This window comes from Benincasa hispida, chromosome 6, assembly GCF_009727055.1.
Source record: "Benincasa hispida cultivar B227 chromosome 6, ASM972705v1, whole genome shotgun sequence".
Lineage (NCBI taxonomy): Eukaryota > Viridiplantae > Streptophyta > Magnoliopsida > Cucurbitales > Cucurbitaceae > Benincasa > Benincasa hispida.
In genome coordinates, this window is record NC_052354.1 from 29199253 (window position 1) to 29220732 (window position 21480).

Below are 21480 nucleotides of genomic sequence, written 5' to 3' on the forward strand. Positions count from 1 at the left end.
CATTAAAATCACTTTTAAAACACACATTTCAAAGTTTAAAAAGTCAATTCCTTGGTACTTCTATGTATTGTTTTGTCACGTCATATTGCATTTAAAAATAATGTGCGGTTCACTATTATTTATTCAAATTTTCCTAAAACAATTTCAATTACTTATGCTCTGTTTGGTAACTATTTTGTTTTCTATTTTTATTTTTAAAAATTAAGCCTATAGACGCTACTTCTACCTCCAAATTTCTTCATTTATTATCTACTTTTCATCAAAAGTTTAAAAAATCAAGTCAAATTTTAAGAACTAAAACATATAGCTTTCAAAAAGTTGTTTTTATTTGGAATTTGGCTAAAAATTCAACTATTTATTTAAAAAAGATATAAATCATTATAAAAAATTAGATGAAATAGGCTAAATTTTCAAATATAAAAACCAAAAACAAAAATCAAATAACTGCCCTTGATTTTTGCATTCAAGTTAGGGTAATAAATAGACTTTGTGAAAGTCAAAGAGGTTCATTCATCTTACATCACTTGTCTGAATTAACTAAATATGAATAATAAATAGTAAAATAAAAAATGGGAGGACGAAATGGGAAGCGAGTTCCAACTTTTGTATAGAAGTTAGGGATATAGGGATATATGGACCTCTGGAAGTCAGCGGAGTACATTCATATTACATCACTGGTTTTAATTAAAAAAATAAAAATTGAAAATTTGATTGTTATCTAATTTTTATGTAATTGTCATGTGATTGCCACACCTGCAATTAAAAAAAGTTGAAGTCATTATTTTGGTTTCTTAAAATGTATTTATCATACAATGCAATTTTTCTAAATAAAAATTTTAGAAATAAATGAAAAAAAGAACAAAATAGAAAGCGAAAGTTTCTTCAGTCTCTCCTATATATATAGTATAACTATAGAGGTTGATATACACATAATTTTGAGTTAAACATGAAGTCAGATTGGAAGTATTTGTTTGTGGTTTATGTTATATTATTAAGTTTAGAAAGTAAAAAATGGGTTTTGGGAGAACCAAAAATACCTTGTTACTTTATTTTTGGTGACTCTTTGGTAGATAATGGGAACAACAATCTTCTTATAACTACAGCAAAAGCAAATTATAAACCTTATGGTATCGACTTTCCAAAAGGTGCCACCGGAAGATTTTCTAATGGTCGAAACCTAGCTGATTTCATTGGTTTCTTCTTCTTCCCTATTCTATTTTATTCTATCATTTTATATCATTTTTTTCCTCTAATTTTAATATGCATGTGATTTTTTTTTAAAAAATAATAATGACTTTAGATTAATGATTTTAACTTTTAGTTTCTATTTTTTTTTTTATCGATATGTTAGTTGAGCTATACTCATGTTGACTTTTAGTTTTCTATCTTAAAACTAATGATATATGCACATTCCCTTATATTGTGTATAAATTTGATTTTTTAAATATATATCTATTCTTTAAAAAAAGAAATTTATATATATATACATTGTTGGTTCATTTCTGAGTCTAATTTCGATTTGGTGTATACGTTTCAAAATGTCACACGGTTAGTCTTTAAAAATTGAGGAGGGATTAAAATAGCGATATCAGTACTGATATTGAGATTTCAGTTCTATAAAAGTAAAAAAATTTATTAAATTTATTTCGATTAATAGTTAAGTTTTGTTTATTGTTATTTGTCTTTCTATTTATATTAAACTAAATAGATACCATCTTTTATGTCTCACGAATATTTATAAAAAAAAATACCGCATATACCAATCGATATTAAACCCCTTAATTTACGGATATATCGACATGTAGACGAATATTTTCATCATTAGTTTTGAGTTTGGTTTCAATTTAGTTCACCAATTTCAAAATGATCTAACTTTATTCTCCAAATTTGAGTTTTGTTTCAATTTGGTCTTAATTTTAAGATTTATATTTCTAACATCGATTTTTCATTAAAAACTCACTTTTCATCTTTAATATTAATGTCTATTAAATAATTTAAAAGAATTAAAATCTATATATTAAAATTTTACTTTAAATTAATTAAAAGACATTAACGCCAAAGATTGAAAGTGAATACTTAGCAACAAATGAACATTAATTGAGTAAATCTTGAAACTTAGGACTGAACAGAAATAAAACTCAAATCTCAATGTTAAAATTGTAACATTTGAAACCTAGGCGCTAATTAAATTGAAATCAAAATCAAAATTTAAGGACTACAAGTGTAACATTTTGAAATTTAGAGACCAAATAAAAATTAGACTCAAAATATAAGGACTAAAAATGGTTATATATAACACATCATATTTACATATTATATTTTTTTACATGAAAATTGTGTAAAACTAAGATTTATTGAAAATAGAAGAACTAAAATTAAAAATTGAAAATTTCGGAACTAAAATGGTGGGAAAAGTATTTTTAACCTTTTTAATTTTTAAAATATATTGTTCTCCGAATTTATCACGTATATGACATATACTCTGTAAACATAATTCATATTTAATATTTCATTTTCCTCTCTAAAAAATTAAATATTTTTCCAAAAAAAAATCTCTCCAAAATATTCCTTTTTTTCCTTTAAGAAAATCTCCATATTCTCCCTCTAACTTATTTATTCCCAAAATTTCTTCCTACCTTTTTTTCTTCTTTTTTTCCAATAATAAATGTATCTCTATTTTGTTTTTCTTTTTTCTTTTTTTTTTTTAAATCTCTCTAGGTTTTATCTCTCACTACAAGTTTTCTCTATCTTTCACTTATCTTTACTACTTCAACTTATCTCTTACTCTTAAATTCATATCTTACCAAAAATCTCTCTAGACTCTCTTTCATTGTTAGGTTTCGTTACCTTTTTTCTCCGACTACTAATTTTTATGGTCAAATATGTCTAGCTCAACTAATATAAAATTTCTATTATGGACTTGAGACTAGAGGTTCGATTCTCCCCCTTCACAAACTGCAAAGTAAAAACTACTAATTTAAACAAATATTTTCACCATAGCATATCTTTCTTATCTCTAAAATTACTCTATATGAAAATTTTCTCCCTATTTTTTTTTTAATCTTTACTTCTCTATTTCTCCACACATTTTCTCTCCTTAAATTATTTCTTTGTCTCTCTAATGTTTTAAATTGAAATAAAACATGTTATAAAAAAGCATGGTTTTCTTTGGAAACATATCATATCAAACGGTTAACGTATATTGTTTTTTGCATCAAAATAGTATAGTTCAACTGACATCAAATATGTAAAATAACATCAAGGTTAGAGATTCGACCTATCACCCTACATATGATAAAAAAAGAAACATATATTGTTTTTGTTTTTAAAGAATAAAAAGGCTAAAAATAGAAAAAAAAATTAAAAAAAAGTGAAAAGTTATCAAACTAAGCCTAAAATTAAAAGTAAATTTGAAACCTTTTATACATGTTAAATTGAAATTTTAAAAATATTGTTTAGACTCAAAATTGAAAGTTTAAGTATCTATTAGACACTATTTAAAATTTAATGACATAGTGAAGATTGAAAGTTTAAAAATATATTAGACATTTTTTAAGTTCAAAAACCTATTAAAAACAAAACTAAAAGTTTCATGACCTGACGTATTAGATACTTTTGAAAATTTATAGATCTGTTAGACATAAAATTGAAAGTTTATGACCCATTTGATAACGTTCACGTTTTCTATCTTTGTTTCTCATTTTTTTAAGAAATAGACTAATGGTCTAATAATATTATTTAAATGTTTATAGATTAAATAACTTAAAATTTTAGGACTAAGTAATTTAACATAATTTTTAATACATAATAAAGTGTTTCGCTTATATTTGCTATTTGCTTTCAATTTTGTCCTAAATGCCATACAAGTTTCGGGTATAGTGTTGCCGTTAAGATGGAAAATGTGTTGTCTTTGTAATCGAATAAAATGTTGTGTAAGATTCAAACATCCTTAAAATTAAATCCAACTATAAAAACGATTGTTCGAGAGCTGGTTCGAATCAGAAACTCTAGGAATCAAATTTTCATGAGATTTGTTATCTGCAATCGGGATCTTGAAAATGTCGAAACCTTTGTTCGAATTGCAGAGTTAGGTTGGTTGGATTTTTAATGTCAATGTTTAGAGTGCACGGTTGAATTAGGTTAGGTTTGGTTAGTCTGTCTAAAAAACTTTTTATTTAAACCACCAAAAAAATATTAAGAGTGTTTGTTTCACTGATATTGACATAGGATTTCAAATAGGCATTTAATATCTGTATTTATTTCACGAGATGTCATTTTTAAAATACGGGATAATATTATCCAAGAAACTTAAAAACCCATCTGACATGGGTTTTTCATTTTTATAACTAGGAGATGGATAGAGTCTGATTAATTAATAAATTAATATCAACTAATTATTACTATTAATTTTAATTAATTATTAAATATAAATATATTATTTAGAGTTAATAAATTTCAACTAATATATTTACTATTGATATTTCATGTTATCTTAACTATTTAATATAAAATTTTATTATTAATTATTGATATTCTAAATAATTTATATTTATTTAATTATTTTTATTAATTTAATAAAACAATTTAAAATATCGTTTAATTTTAAAATATTCATTTAAAGATATTTTAATTGCTTACATTACTTGTTCTAGCTCTTACATTTGATTAAATAGTTATTTAATTTTTATTTTTATATACAAAATTAGTAAATCAAACGTATTCATTTAATTTTCAGACATTAATTATCTTGTATATCCAAACATGGACATTAATTATTTCAGACATTTAAAATCCATACATTTAATATTCATACTCATGAATAATATTTACGATGCAAACGATCCACAAAGGATTTTGTTAGGCTTTATATAAAAATACCTTTTTGAACTTTGTATTTGAATTTTATGGTGGCTTGGGGGAATTTGATTTTAATAATACTTCTTAACTTTTAAAGATTCACATTATAATTCTTAAACTTTCAAAAAAAATATTTATTATTAATATATGGATGGAGACTATTTATTTTATACTTGTGTGCTTTATCGAGTTAACAAAATGCTCTCACCGCTAATATATGAACAAAAACTATTTGTCTTTATTCGTTGTAAGGCTTTCTCATTTCTCATTTCTTTTGTCATCTCTTTTTCAATACATTCTTAATTATCGTCTTCTATTTCTCAACCTCTTAAACTATCTCTTCTTTTTTTTTTCTCTCTCTTTTTCTCCTTCTATAGTAGAAGTATATGTCATACCTTGATTGAAAGTTGTTTTATTATTCTTCTTTCTTCTTGTTATGATTGAAAAAAAGAGAGAAACAATAGGAAAGTATTAGACTATAGATTGAAGTTGAGAAGAGAGGGAAAATAGAAGACGGGACTCATTATGGATGTAAATAAATTGTTTCTATTCATATACTAACCATAAGAACAGTGTTGAACTCTTTTTAAAAAGGTAAGGATAGCAATGTAATATATAAAAGTTGAAAGTATTATTGAAATGAATAAGATAGAAAATGAAAGAATATATTGAAAATTTGGAATCAAAGATTTGTTTGAAACATGTACAACAATATAAAGGTAAAATGAAAGTCTTACATTCATTTACCACTTTTCCCAATATATTTTTTTACTATAGTAAAATCTCAAGAATCCAATATTATTTTACCAAATACTAAAATCAGCTTAATTTGGTTTACTTATGTTACACCTAACTTTTCCCTAAAATCAAAGTTGGCAAAAATTACTTTAATAACTAAGCTAAGTTAATTATGCTAAACCTAACTATGCCTAATAGCCACATTTTTCCCTCTTAATGTCCATATGTAGGAGTGGGCATTGTCAAATCATAGATTTACACGGTGGTAATTAGTGATTTATCCACTAACTTTCTACATGCCTATTTATCCTTAATCATATTAAAATTTCTTTTTCTACGTTTATTAAATACAAAACGTTGAAAATCCCAACCAGTAAGAATTAAGTTGGGTTAGATTAAATTAACTTTCCTTAGCATTGTCTCTTTCACCTTCTACTTCTTTCGTTATTTCTCCTTCTACGGTTCTTTTGCTTCTTTTTTTTTTTTTTCCAATTATTGTGATTGTAGTACCCGAAGACATCACGTCTCCATGTCTATCAAACAAAAAAAAATTTAGAATTAAAAAAAAAAAAAGAGGATGCAATGAACTTGATCCGTAAATATAAAAGTTAAATTAGGTTAGATTAGATCTTCAACTCAAGTTTTTCAGGTTGGATCAAATAGCCTCCTAATGTAAACCAACTCAACCATGTATATATCGATATATTGCCATATTCAACTCCTTTATATTTTATATGATTATACACAAGTAGAAGTGTGAAAAAGCATCGATCACCATTTTATAGGTTGATGGTTTCATATCATTCATTCTCGCCTTTTTAATTTTTTTTCAATTAAACTTGTGTCAAATTTATTTTATTTCAATTTAATTTAATTTAGAAGTTATTTTATTTTATTTTTTTAGTGTAGGCACATGCACATTTGTATTGAAAATAATGAGTGGCTTATGTTAAAATACACATAAGATAGGTAAAATAATTTATTTGATTTTGCAGCTGAATATTTGAAGTTTCCGAATTATATCCCACCATTTAAGAATACAAGAGGTTTCAATATACTCCAAGGAGTAAATTATGCATCAGGAGCAGCAGGAATTCGCCAAGAAACTGGACAATCACAGGTACTTGACTTACCAATATGTTTAATTAATTTTCATCTTTCAAGTTTGAATTTTATTTATTTTGGTCTCTATTATACTTTTAAAGCGTTAGTTTTGATAATCTACTCTCAACTTTCGTTGATTTTGGTCCTTCGACTTTGAAGAAGTTTATTTTGAATTCTCTAAATTTTGGAGTCGGGTATCAAATTAATAAAATTTTGAATGGTTAATTATATTAACTTTTGGAAGTGCATATTTCGGAGTAATTTTTAAATTGTTAAAATCATTTTTATCATGTTCAAAATTACTTAGAACACATATTTAACCACTCAAAATTAATTACGTATTTAATTTTATTCTTTTAAATGCAATTTTTACATCATCAAATTTGATTTTGAATAATAAATAACATATCTCAGAGTAGTTTTGAAAATGACAAGAACAATTTTAATAATTTCAAAATCACTCACAAACGTTTTGTAATATTAACTTTGAAAATTATCTATGCATCAATTCATACACGTGAGTGGACCTCTTCAAATTATATCCAATGAAGAAAAAATAAACGTTTAAAATTGATACATAGATGAAATGAATTTACAAAGAAATTCCTAATTAAGGGTGTGTTTGGTTTAACTTTTCAAATATTTAATTTTGAAAAGGATAATTTCAATGTATATCAATTTTAGTGACAAAAAAATGGCAAATATAACCAAGTCTATCAGTCTATCGCTGATAGACTTCTACAGACGATTTATATTTAATGAAAAATAATATACATATATGTAAAGCGTCTGTTTGAAGGGCACGCGCCCTCTGGCCCTTAGTCGATCCACCCCTAGTCACAATCACAGTAAACAATTTCTATACTTCAAAATCTATTACAAGTTAGTTTTTATAGTAAAAAAATCTCATCAAAATTAATTATCAATTTTTATTACGTGTAAAACATAGTAGTTAAAATTTATTAATAAATTTGATCCTAATTAATTTAGAGGCACTTGCAAAAATGGTAAAACAAATGTCACCAATTAGGCCCATAGCTCACATATTTATTATTTGCGAAACTAGCAAAAAAGAAACCTAACCCACATATAAAAGATGTAAAATGTCGCAAATGCTCTCACTACTAATATACGCATAATATACTTGATGCACTTGATTGATATATTTGATATACTTGGTATACTTTCCTGATATATTTAATGTACTTGATAATGATGCACTTGACTAATATACTGCTAATAAATTTGCCAATCATGCACTTGTTTATATTGTTGATAAACTTGATACACTTGATTAAAATATTCGATAATAATACATTTGACTAATATACTACTGATAAATTTGATAATGATGCACTCTTTATATTGTTGATATATTTGATTAATATATTCTTGATAAAACTTGATATTGATGCACTTGTTTATACTGCTAATATACTTGATAGTGATGCACTTGTTTATATTGATGAAACGCTTGACTAATATACTGTTAATATATTTGATAATGATACACTTAATTAAGTTTTAAAAAAATCCAGAACTTCTTCTTCTTTGCACACAATAGCCTTCCAACATCTTTCTTTATCATCCACACCATTTTCCATCTATCACTCGTTCATCGATTGTCTAGCCTCACCACACATCCGGTCGCCAGTCTTTTGTTGGGGAATAGTATATATGAACTAAAAACACTAAAAAATTGATTACAACTCAACTAGATATAGTACACTCAATGTATGATATTCAAACTCAAACTCAAGCCAAATGATGTAACAATGCTTAGATATGGAAATAATCAAAAACTTGAAAGAACCTCAAAATCTTTGGGACTCAAAATATAGTCGAGACACGCTTCTGATGAGCGTTGTCCTAAAGACAATTATTCGTTTTACACGAGCTACAAATAGACTACAATAATCATGTCAATAGGATATAATGTCTAACTCCGATAGAACTGCAATCTCGAACTACTCGAATCTAGCACAATTCTTAGATATTTGTTCTCAACTCAACTCAAGAACGAAAGAAAGAAAGAAGGAAAGAAAGGATATAACTCTTCAACTTGGAATGAGATGCTACAAATGAAGAATCAGGTTGCTTTTTGTAGGCTAGAAACTGAGTAACTCTCCAAAATACAAAATCAAATCAAATTAATATAAAATTTGAAACATTTGTCAAATTCAACTCAATTGATTTTTTTTTTTTTTGACAAAAATAAAAAGCAACTCCTTTAAATTGAAAACACTACAAATTTAACTTTCATACATGTTAAATTTGTACATAAAACATCATTTTAATTTGAAGTTTCAATCCAATTTGAAAGTTTGTAAATAATGAATTTAATCTACACGATTAAAACCATTTTTTATATTTCAAAGATTCATCAAACTTTCACTTTTTTTCACTATATATATTCAAAACATATTCCGCCACTACTCTCTGCTTTTTTGTTTCCCCTCTATTTGTTTCTCTCTCTCTCCATCTTTCTTGTCTCTCTTTGCCATACAAGCCATTTGCCGCCAACCACTCCTTAGCCGCTCACTTCCGTCAACTGTCACCGATCCTCCGTCACTTCTCTATCTGTTTTTCATTTTCTCTATTTGTTTCTCTTTCCATTTCTCTTTCCTTCTTTCCCTTTCTCTCTATCAGTTGTTTCTTGAGGGAAAATATGGAATAAAAAATAACAATAATCCATATTTGAAGTTTTTGTCTTATTTACAAAATATCAAATATGGGTGACACACCTACAAAATAGCATATTCAAATTGCCACTCATTATAATTTTATAGGATAGTTACAAATATAACAATCAAGACCAAATTATTTGCAAACATAACATAATACAAGATTATTTATAAATATTGTAAAATTAGATCCACACTCTCCAAGTCTATCACTAATAGACCACATCGATAATAAGAGTTTCATTGAGTATATTTTGCTATATTTGCAATAAAAATGTTGTACTACACTTAATTATTAATCCTCTTTAAAATAAATTTTGATTGATTAAAAGTATTTTCAAAGTAATCTAAATTTTTTTTTAAAAAAAAGTAATTTTAACCATTTTAGAATCATACCTAAATATGTCGAATCACTTATCTTTATCTTCTTTCTTGTTGGCAGGGGCAAGTAATAAGCTTTGACCAACAATTGAGGAACCACAATCTTATAATTTCACGAATTCGTCGCTCAATGGGAAACAATGACAGTGCAACAACAACTTATCTTAAACGTTGTTTATACCTAGTTGGAATAGGTAGCAACGATTACCTTAATAACTATTATATGCCATTTTCTTATCCAACTAGTCGCCTATTTACCCCACAAGACTACGCCATTGTCTTGACCCAACAACTTTCTTCACAATTGAAGGTAAATTTATCATAATCTATCAGCTTTAAATTTTAGACCAATTGATAATTTTCACAATCTATCTACTTAAGTTTTTTGATCAATTTATAATTTATTACGTTTAAATATTTTTTAAAATATTATTTAACCACTTTTGATAAAATGATTTTAGTTAAAACGCTCGCGAGAAGTTTACAACTTCTTCAAAGTGATTTTAAGCATAAGTTTGTTTGGATGCATTACATCTAAAAGTTCTCAAGAAATAACAAATTGCCCTAAAGTGATTGTTAACTCATTCCAGGTTAACCATTTCTTTAGAACTTGTTTAATAATCATTTGGTTTTGAAAATAAGCAAATAAACACTATTCATATTAAAATTTAGGAAATTCTTATAAATAGAGAAAATAGTGTACTTTGTACTTTTAGAACTTTTTACTATAAAATTTAAATATTTTTAAATATTTTTTATATTTAAAAAGACTCCCTAAAATTTTTTAGCAATCAACATTTTGTAAGTGCTTTAAGAAACTAACAAAGTTTTAAAAAGTAGAGAAAAAAGTTTTCAAATACTTGTGTTTTGTTTTTGGAATCTTGACTAAAAGTTTCGCATGTTTATTTAAAAAGAATGAAAACAATTTTAGATTTGTTGCAAATGTAAGCATAAATTTTAAAAACAAAAAATACAAAAAATAAATAGTTATCAAATAGAGTCTTATTACTTACTTTATAGAAGTAATTTTCCTTTTTATAAATTAAACTCTCTATGAACGTTTAGCACTCCTAATTAACCAAAATCTGAGAAATGAAATATCTATATTCTTAACAACATTTTCTAAATTTTAAAAGTTTCACTATAATCTTCTTAGAAAAAAAAAGTAAAAGGAAAAAATAACGAAATTTTTAGCATACAAGTTATTTTTTTAATGTTACAAAGTACAATATCATATTATTGCTATATTTTTTTAAGGGTAATTATTTTAAATGGTAAATTCTTAAAAAAAATTTAAAATACAGTAAAATGTCATTGTCGGTCTATAATAGGCATTGATAGACTCTGATAGATTACTATCATCTATCACTATCTATTACTGTTTATCATTAATAGATAGTGACCTTTTGTTATATTTATAAATAAATTGATTTATTTTTCTATATTTAAAAATTATTTTTTTCTCATATATTTAAAAGTTATGGAAGTTCAATTGATATTATTGTTTGAGAATATATATATATTGTAGACTTTGTATGGTGAGGGAGGTAGAAAGATTGCTGTTTTTGGACTGGGGATAATAGGGTGTACTCCATATGCAAGGGCCACCTTTGACACCCAAGGATCTCCATGTGTGGAAAATATCAATAATGCCACTCAACTTTTCAATATTGCACTTAAGCCCCTTATTCAAGACCTCAATGCTAAATACATTGATGCCAAGTTTACCTTCATCGACGTTTCGCAAATTTCCACTATTCAACCTCCAAATCAAGGTAATAAATATCTTAAATTTTGTTTGTTTTCAAATATAAAAAATAAATCAAAATATTTACAAAAATAGCAAAATTTTAAAACTATCAACTGATTATCAACGTCTATCATTGATAGTTCTAAAATGTTACTCTATTTTGTAAATATTTTCAACAATCTTACCATTTGAAATAATTTCCCTTAAACTTTTCCATTCAAACATGCATTGGTAATAATATTTCATTCACTTTGATTCTCGTTCGATAATGTTTTTGTTTCTTAATTCTCGTTTTTTGTTTTTAAGAGCTAGAAATAATAATATACTTGATAATTCAAATAATATATAAATATAAATATTACAAATTAAAATAATACATGTATCTACCCAACCAAAATTGAAAATTAAGATAATACATATTAACCAAAACTAGGAACAAAACATGAGAAAATAAATTTTTTTTTTTTTTGATAATTTCTCAAAAATTTCAAATTTGATCATTCTTTTAGAAATGATTATCAAATATATCACCTTCTTAAAAAATGAGAAGTGAAAATAAGGAATAGAAAAGAAGTAACGTTATCAAAGGACTCTTTAATTATTTCTCATTTCTCACGTCTTTGACTTTTTCCATTTCTTGTTGATCGTTCTCTATAATTTAATTGTTGATACTTATTATATATTTCATAAGTCAAAAAAATGGAAAAAGAAACAAGAAACTTGATATTGTTGTTTTTAAATTTCTACACAATTTTGGAAACACACTTTAATTTCTTAAAAAGTGATAGAAATCCGAACGAGAAACCGTGGCAAAAAAAAGCTTTCTATTTTTCAAACAACGAAAAATAGTTATCAAACGAGCCTTAAGTTAAGTTACTAGTATTGTATGCACAACAACATTTCTTTAACTTAGTGATAAATAAAATTTTTACTTATACTAACAATACAAATAAACCTTCCATTACAGTTCAATTAGTTTCAGATGGTCCTTGTTGTGAAGTTCAACCTGATAAGTTGCAATGTGTTCCTTTTGGAAGAGTATGTGGCAATAGGAATGGGTACACATTTTGGGATGGAGTTCATCCAACTGAAGTTGCATTTGAGGCATTGGCAAATAGATCCTTTAATGCCCAATTTCCCAATGACACTTACCCTTATGATATTAACCAACTTGTTCACCTCAATCTTCAATAACTCTTTATTTTGCTCTTTTTCAGTGGGAACTCACAAGGTGTTTAGAGTAATTTCATATCTACAATCATTTTATGTCTCTTAATATCAATTATGGTGTGATATTAAGTCAAACATCTAATATGGATCTTTATGGTTATTATAGATTATATGGTTGGTGCCTAATAAAAGATGGGATTAATATATATAATATTTTGGGTTGTTTTTAAATATAGAAAAATAAATCAAAATATGGCAAAATTTTAGAACTATCAATGATAGACACTGATAGACACTGATAGAAGCATCTATCATTGATAATTTGAAAATTTTGTTATATCTTGTAAATATTTTCAACAGTTTTATCATTTGAAATAATTTCTCTTATATTTTTATTAGAATTTTATATCTACGTATGAGTCTTGCAAAGATAAGAAAAGACCATTTATGGGATGGTTGTTTAGACCGAATGTCGTCTCTAGATTCTTGTTGTTGTTATTATCATTATTTTTTGGTACAAATAAAGGTATAGAGAATTTGAATCTGAATCTTAAGGGATTGAATACATGTCAATTATCATCGTTGAGTTATGCTCAAGTTTGTAAATGTCATCTTTAAATTTGTTCCTCTACAAAGATGGATTGTGAGAGAATGATTAATTACTATTTTTAAAATGACTAGTGGGAGAGAATATTTTAGTCTTGACTTGTTACTATGGTAGAGAGAAGGGTTCAATAAGCCCTTCATTTTAAATTAAAGTTACTTTGCTACAAATATGAAAATATATTCTCAATAACCATGTACAAAGAAAGAAAAAAAAAAGTTCATAGAGTATGGATATACAATATATTGTACTCAATCTCTAATATAATTTAAACTTATTATTATAAGTTTAACTTTTCACAGCTGATTCATGATTATAGTTAAATCATACATCAATCTCACCTCTACTATCATGATATCATGGTTTTTCAAGAATTTTTTTTCAATACTACACTATGGATTCTACTTTCCATTTAGGGTCAACCATTATTTTTAAAATGATATATTTTTTATTGATGGATCTCCTTTTACTATTTTTGGATTTTAAGCAAGGCTATTTATTATTATGGATTGATTCAGTGGTAAATAGAAGACATGGTTTAAAGGACTAAAAGGTCATGAGTTCAGTTTATAGTGGTCACCTATCTTGAAATCCGATATGCAAACGGACCTGAACACTCTGAATAACAAAAAAATAAAAAATAAAAAAAAATAAGACGATTGATTTTTTTAAATAGTTTAAATTATTCAACAAGATTAGACGATTAAGTAGAAAGTTATCGAAAGTTCAATACTATACAACAATGTTCACATGTAAAGAGTTCATAAAAAATCAACATAGAGTATTTTCATAATAATGGTTTAACTTTAGTCTTATGAAGACCCAACTCCCCTTGCAAGTGTTAAAACCCATTATTGTTGGTTATTATTTTGGATGAGGGAAGATAACATATAAAAAATTAATAATACAAAAAATGGTATTCTAGACCCTCTAAATTTGTACGATATTTAATTGTAATTTAGTGAATCTATACTAAATCTATTGCATGTCCAAGTTTATTAAGTGCATGTTCGTGAAGAATGAAGAATGATTGAAATAGTGATTTCGGAAAAAGAGATTTAGTTGCAATTGATTTTATATAATTGATTTTTATCCAATAATATTTATATTTGGTTTCAAACACTAAATTGATTTTCATACTTAAAAGTGATTTAAATTATTATGTTTAGTTGTAAAAATGATTTTAGAGTTAACAAATTCATAAATAGGGTATTTCTATTTGAGATATTATATAACACAAATAATTATGATAAATATCTACTTGTATTAATTTTTGTTAAATTTTTATATGCATGATTGATATGTTGAATAAGAAAAATGTGAATAATAAATATCGAAACAAAATTCAAAACATATATCTCATTGATGTTGGATATTTATAGTGGCTTTTTAAGAGACTCTGACTTATTGTTTGCACTAGGACCTAAGAAAGTGAAACTTTTGTGAATATTGAAACTTAAACAAATGAGTTTAATCATGTAGATTAAGTTTAAAGTTAGAGACTTTCAAATTGGATTGAAACATCAAATATTAAGATGATGTTTCATGTACAAATTGTATGTATGAAAATTAAATGTGTAGTTTCTTCAATTTGAATGAGTTTTTTTTGGTCAAATAACAACTCAATTGAGTTAAATTTAACAAATGTTTCAATTCTTGTATTTGTTTGATTTTATTTTGTATTTTGAAGAGTTACTAAAAGTTGCTAGCTTATAAATAACAACTTAGTTCTTCATTTGTTGTATCTCCCTTAAAAAATGAAATGTTCTCTCATTTCTTTATTTCTTTCTTTTGATCTTGTCTTGAGTTGAGAGCAAGCACCAAAGAGTTCTGCCAGATTTGAGGAGTTCGAGGTTACAATTCTACAGGAACTAATCGTTGAATCCTATTGATACGATTTTTGTAATCTGCTTGCAATCCTTGAAGAATGAATAATTGTCTTTAGGACAGTGCTTATCAAAAGCATGCCTCGACTTTGATTTGAATCTCCAAAGGTTTTGAGGTTCTTTCAATTCTTTGGTTATCTCCATATCTAATCCTTGTTACATCCTATAGTTTACATTTGAGTTTGAATATTATAGTTGAGGTGTAACCAATTTGCTAGTGTATTTAGTTTTTATGTACCATTTTTCCCAACATTATGAAGACAATTAACATTCTCAAACTGATGGCTGTAAACTCCTCCACCAATATTTCTACTTTTGTCATGATGAGATCACCAATTGTCAAACCCATGCTGAAAAATCAAAGAAGTTCAAGGGATATAACTTCAAAATATGGCAACAAAAGATGATCTTCTATCTCATCGCACTGAATCTTGCTCACATTTTCAAGAAAGATTGCCCAGCTACTCACCAGAAGTTGTAACTCTTGAAATAGAAGTAGTGAAGCAAGCATAGATGCATTTGAACTTTTTGTGTTATAATTACATATTTAGTGGTCTTAAGAACACTTTGTATAATGTTTATTGCAATACCTATATAAACACTATTGTGGAAAGCATTAGGCAAGAAGTACAAGCTGAAAGATGTGAAAAAAATTCTTAGATTACAAGATGATTGATACCAAGTTGGTAAATAATCAGATGGAAGAATAACAACTTATCATTGGTGATTTGTAAAGTGAAGGATTGAACATCAGTAAGCCACATCAAGTTGCTACTGTGATTGAGAAGTTACCTGCATCCTAGAAAGACTTCAAACATATCTCGAGTACAAGTGAAAGAAGTTACCCATGGAGAACCTTGTGGTGAAATTCCATATAGAACAGGATAACAGAAAGGGAGATAAAACTCTATTAGAAGTTAAATCCAAAGCTCATATTACGGAACCTACAAAGCATAAACTCAAGAAGCAGAATTTTAAGAAGAAAAATGTGAATCAAGGGTCAAGGAATGATGCTAGCAAGTGCATTCAAGAAAATTTTTGGGTTAGTGATAAGAGTGGTTATACCGTTGTAATCTGCAAACACAAGAAAGGACAAAGTTCCAACAATCAGGCCAACATTGTAAAAAATGACAATCTGGTTGCCGTCATTTCTGAGGTAACTATGGCTACAGACATCAAAGGTGTTGATAGATTGATATTGGTGTTACTAAGCACATTTATAAGGACAAGTCATTATTCGTTGCATATGAGAAGCTAGATGACAGCGATAAAGCTGTACAGGGGAAATGCTTCACCAACCGCCTTTGTGGAAGGCAAAGGGAAGATCCTACTGTGGACTTCTGGAAAGATACTTATCCTCAATGATGTGTGGCATGTGCAAGAGATTTGAAATAATCTAGTGTTAGGAATCACTACAAGGAAAATGATCTTTCTTGACGTTTGGAACTTTAATTTCTTGATGTTTTTATGAAAAAATGTTAAGTAATAAGCATATTTGGAGAAAAAACCGTCATGCAAAATGAAGGAAAGGTGGAGGTTGATGAAAATTTTTGGATTTAAAACTTGACAATTTAAAAATGTCAAGTTCAATCATTGCTTTTTTTGTCATTTTTAAAATGTTAAAAATTATTAGATTTAATGAGAAAAGAGAGGGGCTCAACTTTTTTTTTTTATTTTAATTCCTTATTCCTAGGGGCCCAACGCTTTTATTTTAATTTTTTATTCCTAAATTCGACCTTTCGATTTTTTATTGCAAAATCTAAAAGCAGAATCTATTAAGATTTATATCCTAAATTTCGTAGTCTGTGTAATTTGTAAACAAATTATTAATTAATAAATAAATTATTTATTTATCGAATCAAGTATTCTTCATTATTTGCATAATTCAAAATCTAATAAACTAACATTCGAGGTTATTTAATATAGTTTGAATAGTATGTAGTTGACAAGTAATTGGATCGCGTTCAAAGAATAACCTGAAAGGTCTGTAGTATATGAATAAAGTTAGGTACCTTATCCTGGTAACACTATGGATACGACCCACATTGTAAATATTACAACAGTTATAAGTGTTACAAACGATTTGATCCAAATTATTCATGTGATGACATGTAAGTGGGGTATCCTATATAGTGGGTTTGTATAAGACCGAACCACGAAATGATTTATATTTCAAATGATAATAATGTTACTCGATCTTAATCATGAGTGAGTTATGAACTCCTGTTCATAAGGGTCGTTCTTTGAGTTGTATGAGTGAGAGTGGTCTTAGCACCGACTTAATATACCTACCATTTCGGGAATGATATTGAGTGAGGAGCGGGAAACATAGCTTCACGAGATGGAATTCGCTCTTTCCTGACTTTAGAGAAAGTAGATAGAATGTTCTTTTAAATGCTGACTTAGGGATATAAACAATGAGGTTTCACTCTTTCACTAGCCTAAGAGGGACTTTGTTTATGCTTGGATCATAAACAAAATTGTTCGTTAAAGGATTAGTGGTACTTAAGGTACAAGAAGTAACTATAAGAGTAAAATGATAATTTGACCCTGCTGTAATTACAAACAATTCGTGAAGGGTTGATTTACAAAATATGGTTAATTTAATGGACACGTAAATTTACTATAGTTCATAGGAGTGCAACTACAGGTCTTTAGTGAAGTGTCCATACTTAATCAACGATGAATAACTTAATTAAAGAGTTTAATGAATTAATCATGAACCTTTGGAGCTTATAATTGTAAATCTAGTAGGTCCCTCTACTAGCTCACAAACAGATTAAACAAGGACTTTTAAGTGGAAAGAATTTGAAGAGTTCAATTTACTGTAAAGGAAATTGATTATATATGATACAAAAATAATATAATGTTAATTGTATAGGATATGATTAATATACATTATAATAAAAAAAAATAAATTTGAATTATATTCAAAATTAAACTATATAATATGAGAGTATTAACCCTTTGAAATTCTTAAGAACATGTTTAATTTATCAGTTTTATTGTTATTTATAAAGTTCATCCTATTGGGGTTGATGTCCTAAATCTCGTAGGGTCCTATAGTTCGTAAACATTTGTATGAACAAACATTCTGTGATTTATAATATATGATATTTTATTCACTTATGTCTATAAAATATATGATATTTTAGTTGCATTAACCACAAACCAATAAACTAAGATCCATGGTTATCGTTATAACTTAAACATGTATGTGGAGACATACAAGCGGATCGTGTTTAAGTGATAACCTAAATCGTTTGTAGTATACGAATAAGGCTGGATACCTTATCTTGGTGACATTACGAGTATGACTCGCTTTGTAAGTGTTACAAATGTTGTAAAGTGCTATATGAATAAGTGGATGTATTAGACATGCGAGCATGGATATTCTATACAAAAGAGTTTGTATAAGACCAAACCACGAAATGTTTAGTCTCGGTATATAACGTCATTCATAATTGAGACTTTCATTTCACTAGGATGGCCGTAGGTAACATGACCTTAATCCTAAGTGAGTTGTGAACTCCTGTGTATGAGGGTGTCCTTTGATTTCCATGGGTGAGAGTGGCCAGATCGCCGACTCAACAAACCTACCATTTTGGGGATTCGTTTGATTGGGGAGTTGGGAACTTAGCTACACAAGATGGAATTCACTCCTTCCTCAAAGCAGGGGTAAGTAGATAAATTGCTCCCTTAAGGGCTGATTTCGGGTCTTGAACAATGTAGCGCCACACTCTCTCTTGGCCCGAGAGGGGTTTAGTCATAGTGGGACTATGATCTATTGTTCATTAGAGGGATCAGTGGTACTTAAGGAGTAGATGTAACTATAGGGCAAAATGGTAAACTGGTCCAGCTGTACTTACAAGCGATTTGTGAAGGATTATCATACTATTGATTAGTTATATCCAATGGACACAGAAATATATCTGTAGTGCGGAGAGTGCAGCTGTCGGTCTTTAGTGGAGTGCCCAACAGTTAACAGATGGTGGATAATGTGATTAAAAAGATTAGTCAGTTATTCACATACCATTAAAGCTTCAAGCTACAGGTCTATAAGGTCCCTTTGGTAGCTCAATGGATTTAAGTTGAGAATCAGTTTTTGGGTTAATTTGAAATGTTCAAATTAATAAGAGGGAATTTTATTATATATGATATAATTAAATTAATTCAATTATACATGATATAATTGATATAATGTATTTGATATATTATTGTTTAAGTGGAGGAACTAAATACTTGAATATGATTCAAATATATTTTTATATGAATTAGATTCATAGTTATTAAATTTAATATAAATATGATTTATATTAAATGCCATAAAATAGAGAAAAAGAACTATGGTTTATATATGGTATATGATGCAATATTAAAACTATAGGTTATGAATATAATATGATAAGTTAGTTATCATATTTATTTATATTTATTAATTATTTGATAATTAACTTCTTTTTATCCTTAATCACCCTTAATGGATAGTTATTTTGTTTTATGGAAAAAGTGGGATAAAAGAAAAAATGTTTTCTAATTATTCTGAGAGACATCAGATATACTATCGGGTACACAATCGAGTATCTACATGATTGCTTGAGAGACTATACGATAGCCTTGTTATCTAAACGATCGATTAGGAAGTCTACATGATAGACTCGTTCGTCTACACGATAGTGTTATTCCCTTCTCGACCATCTTCCTCCTCCACACCAAACTTCCTTCTAACCAAAATAAGTCAGAGCCCACCACTCCTGGATTCTCACACTGAGAATACCAAGGTCACCAAATAATAGTGTCCGGTTCGTTCGAGGATCGAGTTGCTGCTTGCTGCTTGTTCGAGGGATTTCGAGATTTGTTTGTTGCGTTCGTGAACAAGTTTGATCAAGAGATTACTTGAAGAATTGTTCTTCAAAGGTATAGTCTCTTGATCCTTTGTTTTTATTTCAAAGTATGTTGTAATTTAAGTTTGATGCATAATCTGTTTTGTATGACTGAAAATGTATGAGTTCATTTACAATAGGATTTGGACAATGTGCTTCTGCTCAAAGGTTCTCTGTAAGTTGAGTTCTTTCACATCCAACACAATAATGGAAACCAGCGATCGCACACATCCGTACAAGGAATTCAATTCCTTCATAGCCCAATTTTTACCTTCATTTGTTGTTCTGAATTTTACAGAATGGTAGGGTAGATTCTTTATGCATTTGGGTGTATGAGATTGGTTTGCATAATAGATGTTTGCAAGATTGGCACTTAGTTTCATAAATAATTTCATTGATATGATTGACGTAAGGGTCTGGTGTTTTGGGCATTTATATTCTGTAAGTTTGGATCATGATTTTGGCAAAAGTTGCAGAAGATGGAGATCAAATTTGAAGCAAAACGAACAAAGGATTGAAGCAAAAACTTGCATTGTGTGCTAGAGTGTAAGGTACAGCGTTGCAACGCTATACTTTACACTGTGGCACAGAAGGCTTGGTGTTGCGACGCTCAGTGTTGTGGCATTGAAATGCTATGCGGAATGTAACGTTACGCTATGACAACCTCCCAGATCAGTATTCCTACACTCGGGAGGAAGGTTGCAACAATACTAGCATTAGACACGCACGTGCAGGCAGTTCCAAGTTCGTGGGTTCAATCCTCAAAGCAGTCTTTGGAGCAGCTTTTTATATTATTTTAGTTTTTTACTATTTTTGTGATTAATTAAATTAATATAATTGTTATATTGATTTAATCAATCCTTTTAGGGGTGCCAATTTTGATCTATTATTGCTTTATAATATAGTTTATCGATGTGCATTAGATGTATTTTTTTTATTATATTGTTTATATGTTGCATATTGTATGTTATGTAGTTTAAAATCCCACCATAGAATTAAACATGTTCATGCATCATATAAGTATATAATTATTATATAATATGATAGCATTTTTTTAATATTTTATTAGTATAATGTAAGAGTTATATTATTTGATGAGGTGGCATGATTATTGATAGCTCTAAAAAAGAGCTATTATTCCTAGCTTAATTCAAGCTTGTTATTGGATTTTATGTGTTTATTGTCTACTTTGTAAGTACCGAGTAATCAAGAGATAGAACCGAGTATTTATACTTGAATGGAGCTAAATTGAAGCAAATTGGAGTTGATTTGAGTATCCAGACTTCACAGGAGCAAAAAGACCAAAATGCCCCTGCTTCAACGTTGCAACGCTCACCCCTTGCCTAGGTCCAATGGTTGCTTGACGTCAGAAGACAGAATGTTGGTGTGCAGGGCAGCGTTGCAATGCTCCGATTGGAGTAAC

The 21480-nt window shown here is 27.9% G+C and overlaps 1 protein-coding gene across 1 annotated transcript; it reads left to right on the forward strand.

The window, feature by feature from the left end:
- Positions 1-946: 946 nt before the first annotated feature.
- On the forward strand, positions 947-12896 carry LOC120080254 (GDSL esterase/lipase At1g29670-like). Its single transcript, XM_039034870.1, has 5 exons — positions 947-1193; positions 6591-6715; positions 9826-10074; positions 11293-11539; positions 12482-12896. The coding sequence occupies exons 1-5, from the start codon at positions 947-949 to the stop codon at positions 12706-12708; spliced, it is 1095 nt and encodes a 364-aa protein (XP_038890798.1). The 3' UTR covers positions 12709-12896.
- The last annotated feature ends 8584 nt before the right edge of the window (positions 12897-21480 follow it).

Coding starts and splice junctions, on each gene's coding strand:
- LOC120080254 (XM_039034870.1), top strand. CDS start 947: ATGAAGTCAGATTGGAAGTATTTGTTTGTGGTTTATGTTATATTATTA. Junction 1,194..6,590: donor AAACCTAGCTGATTTCATTG/GTTTCTTCTTCT, acceptor TTGATTTTGCAG/CTGAATATTTGAAGTTTCCG. Junction 6,716..9,825: donor AAGAAACTGGACAATCACAG/GTACTTGACTTA, acceptor TCTTGTTGGCAG/GGGCAAGTAATAAGCTTTGA.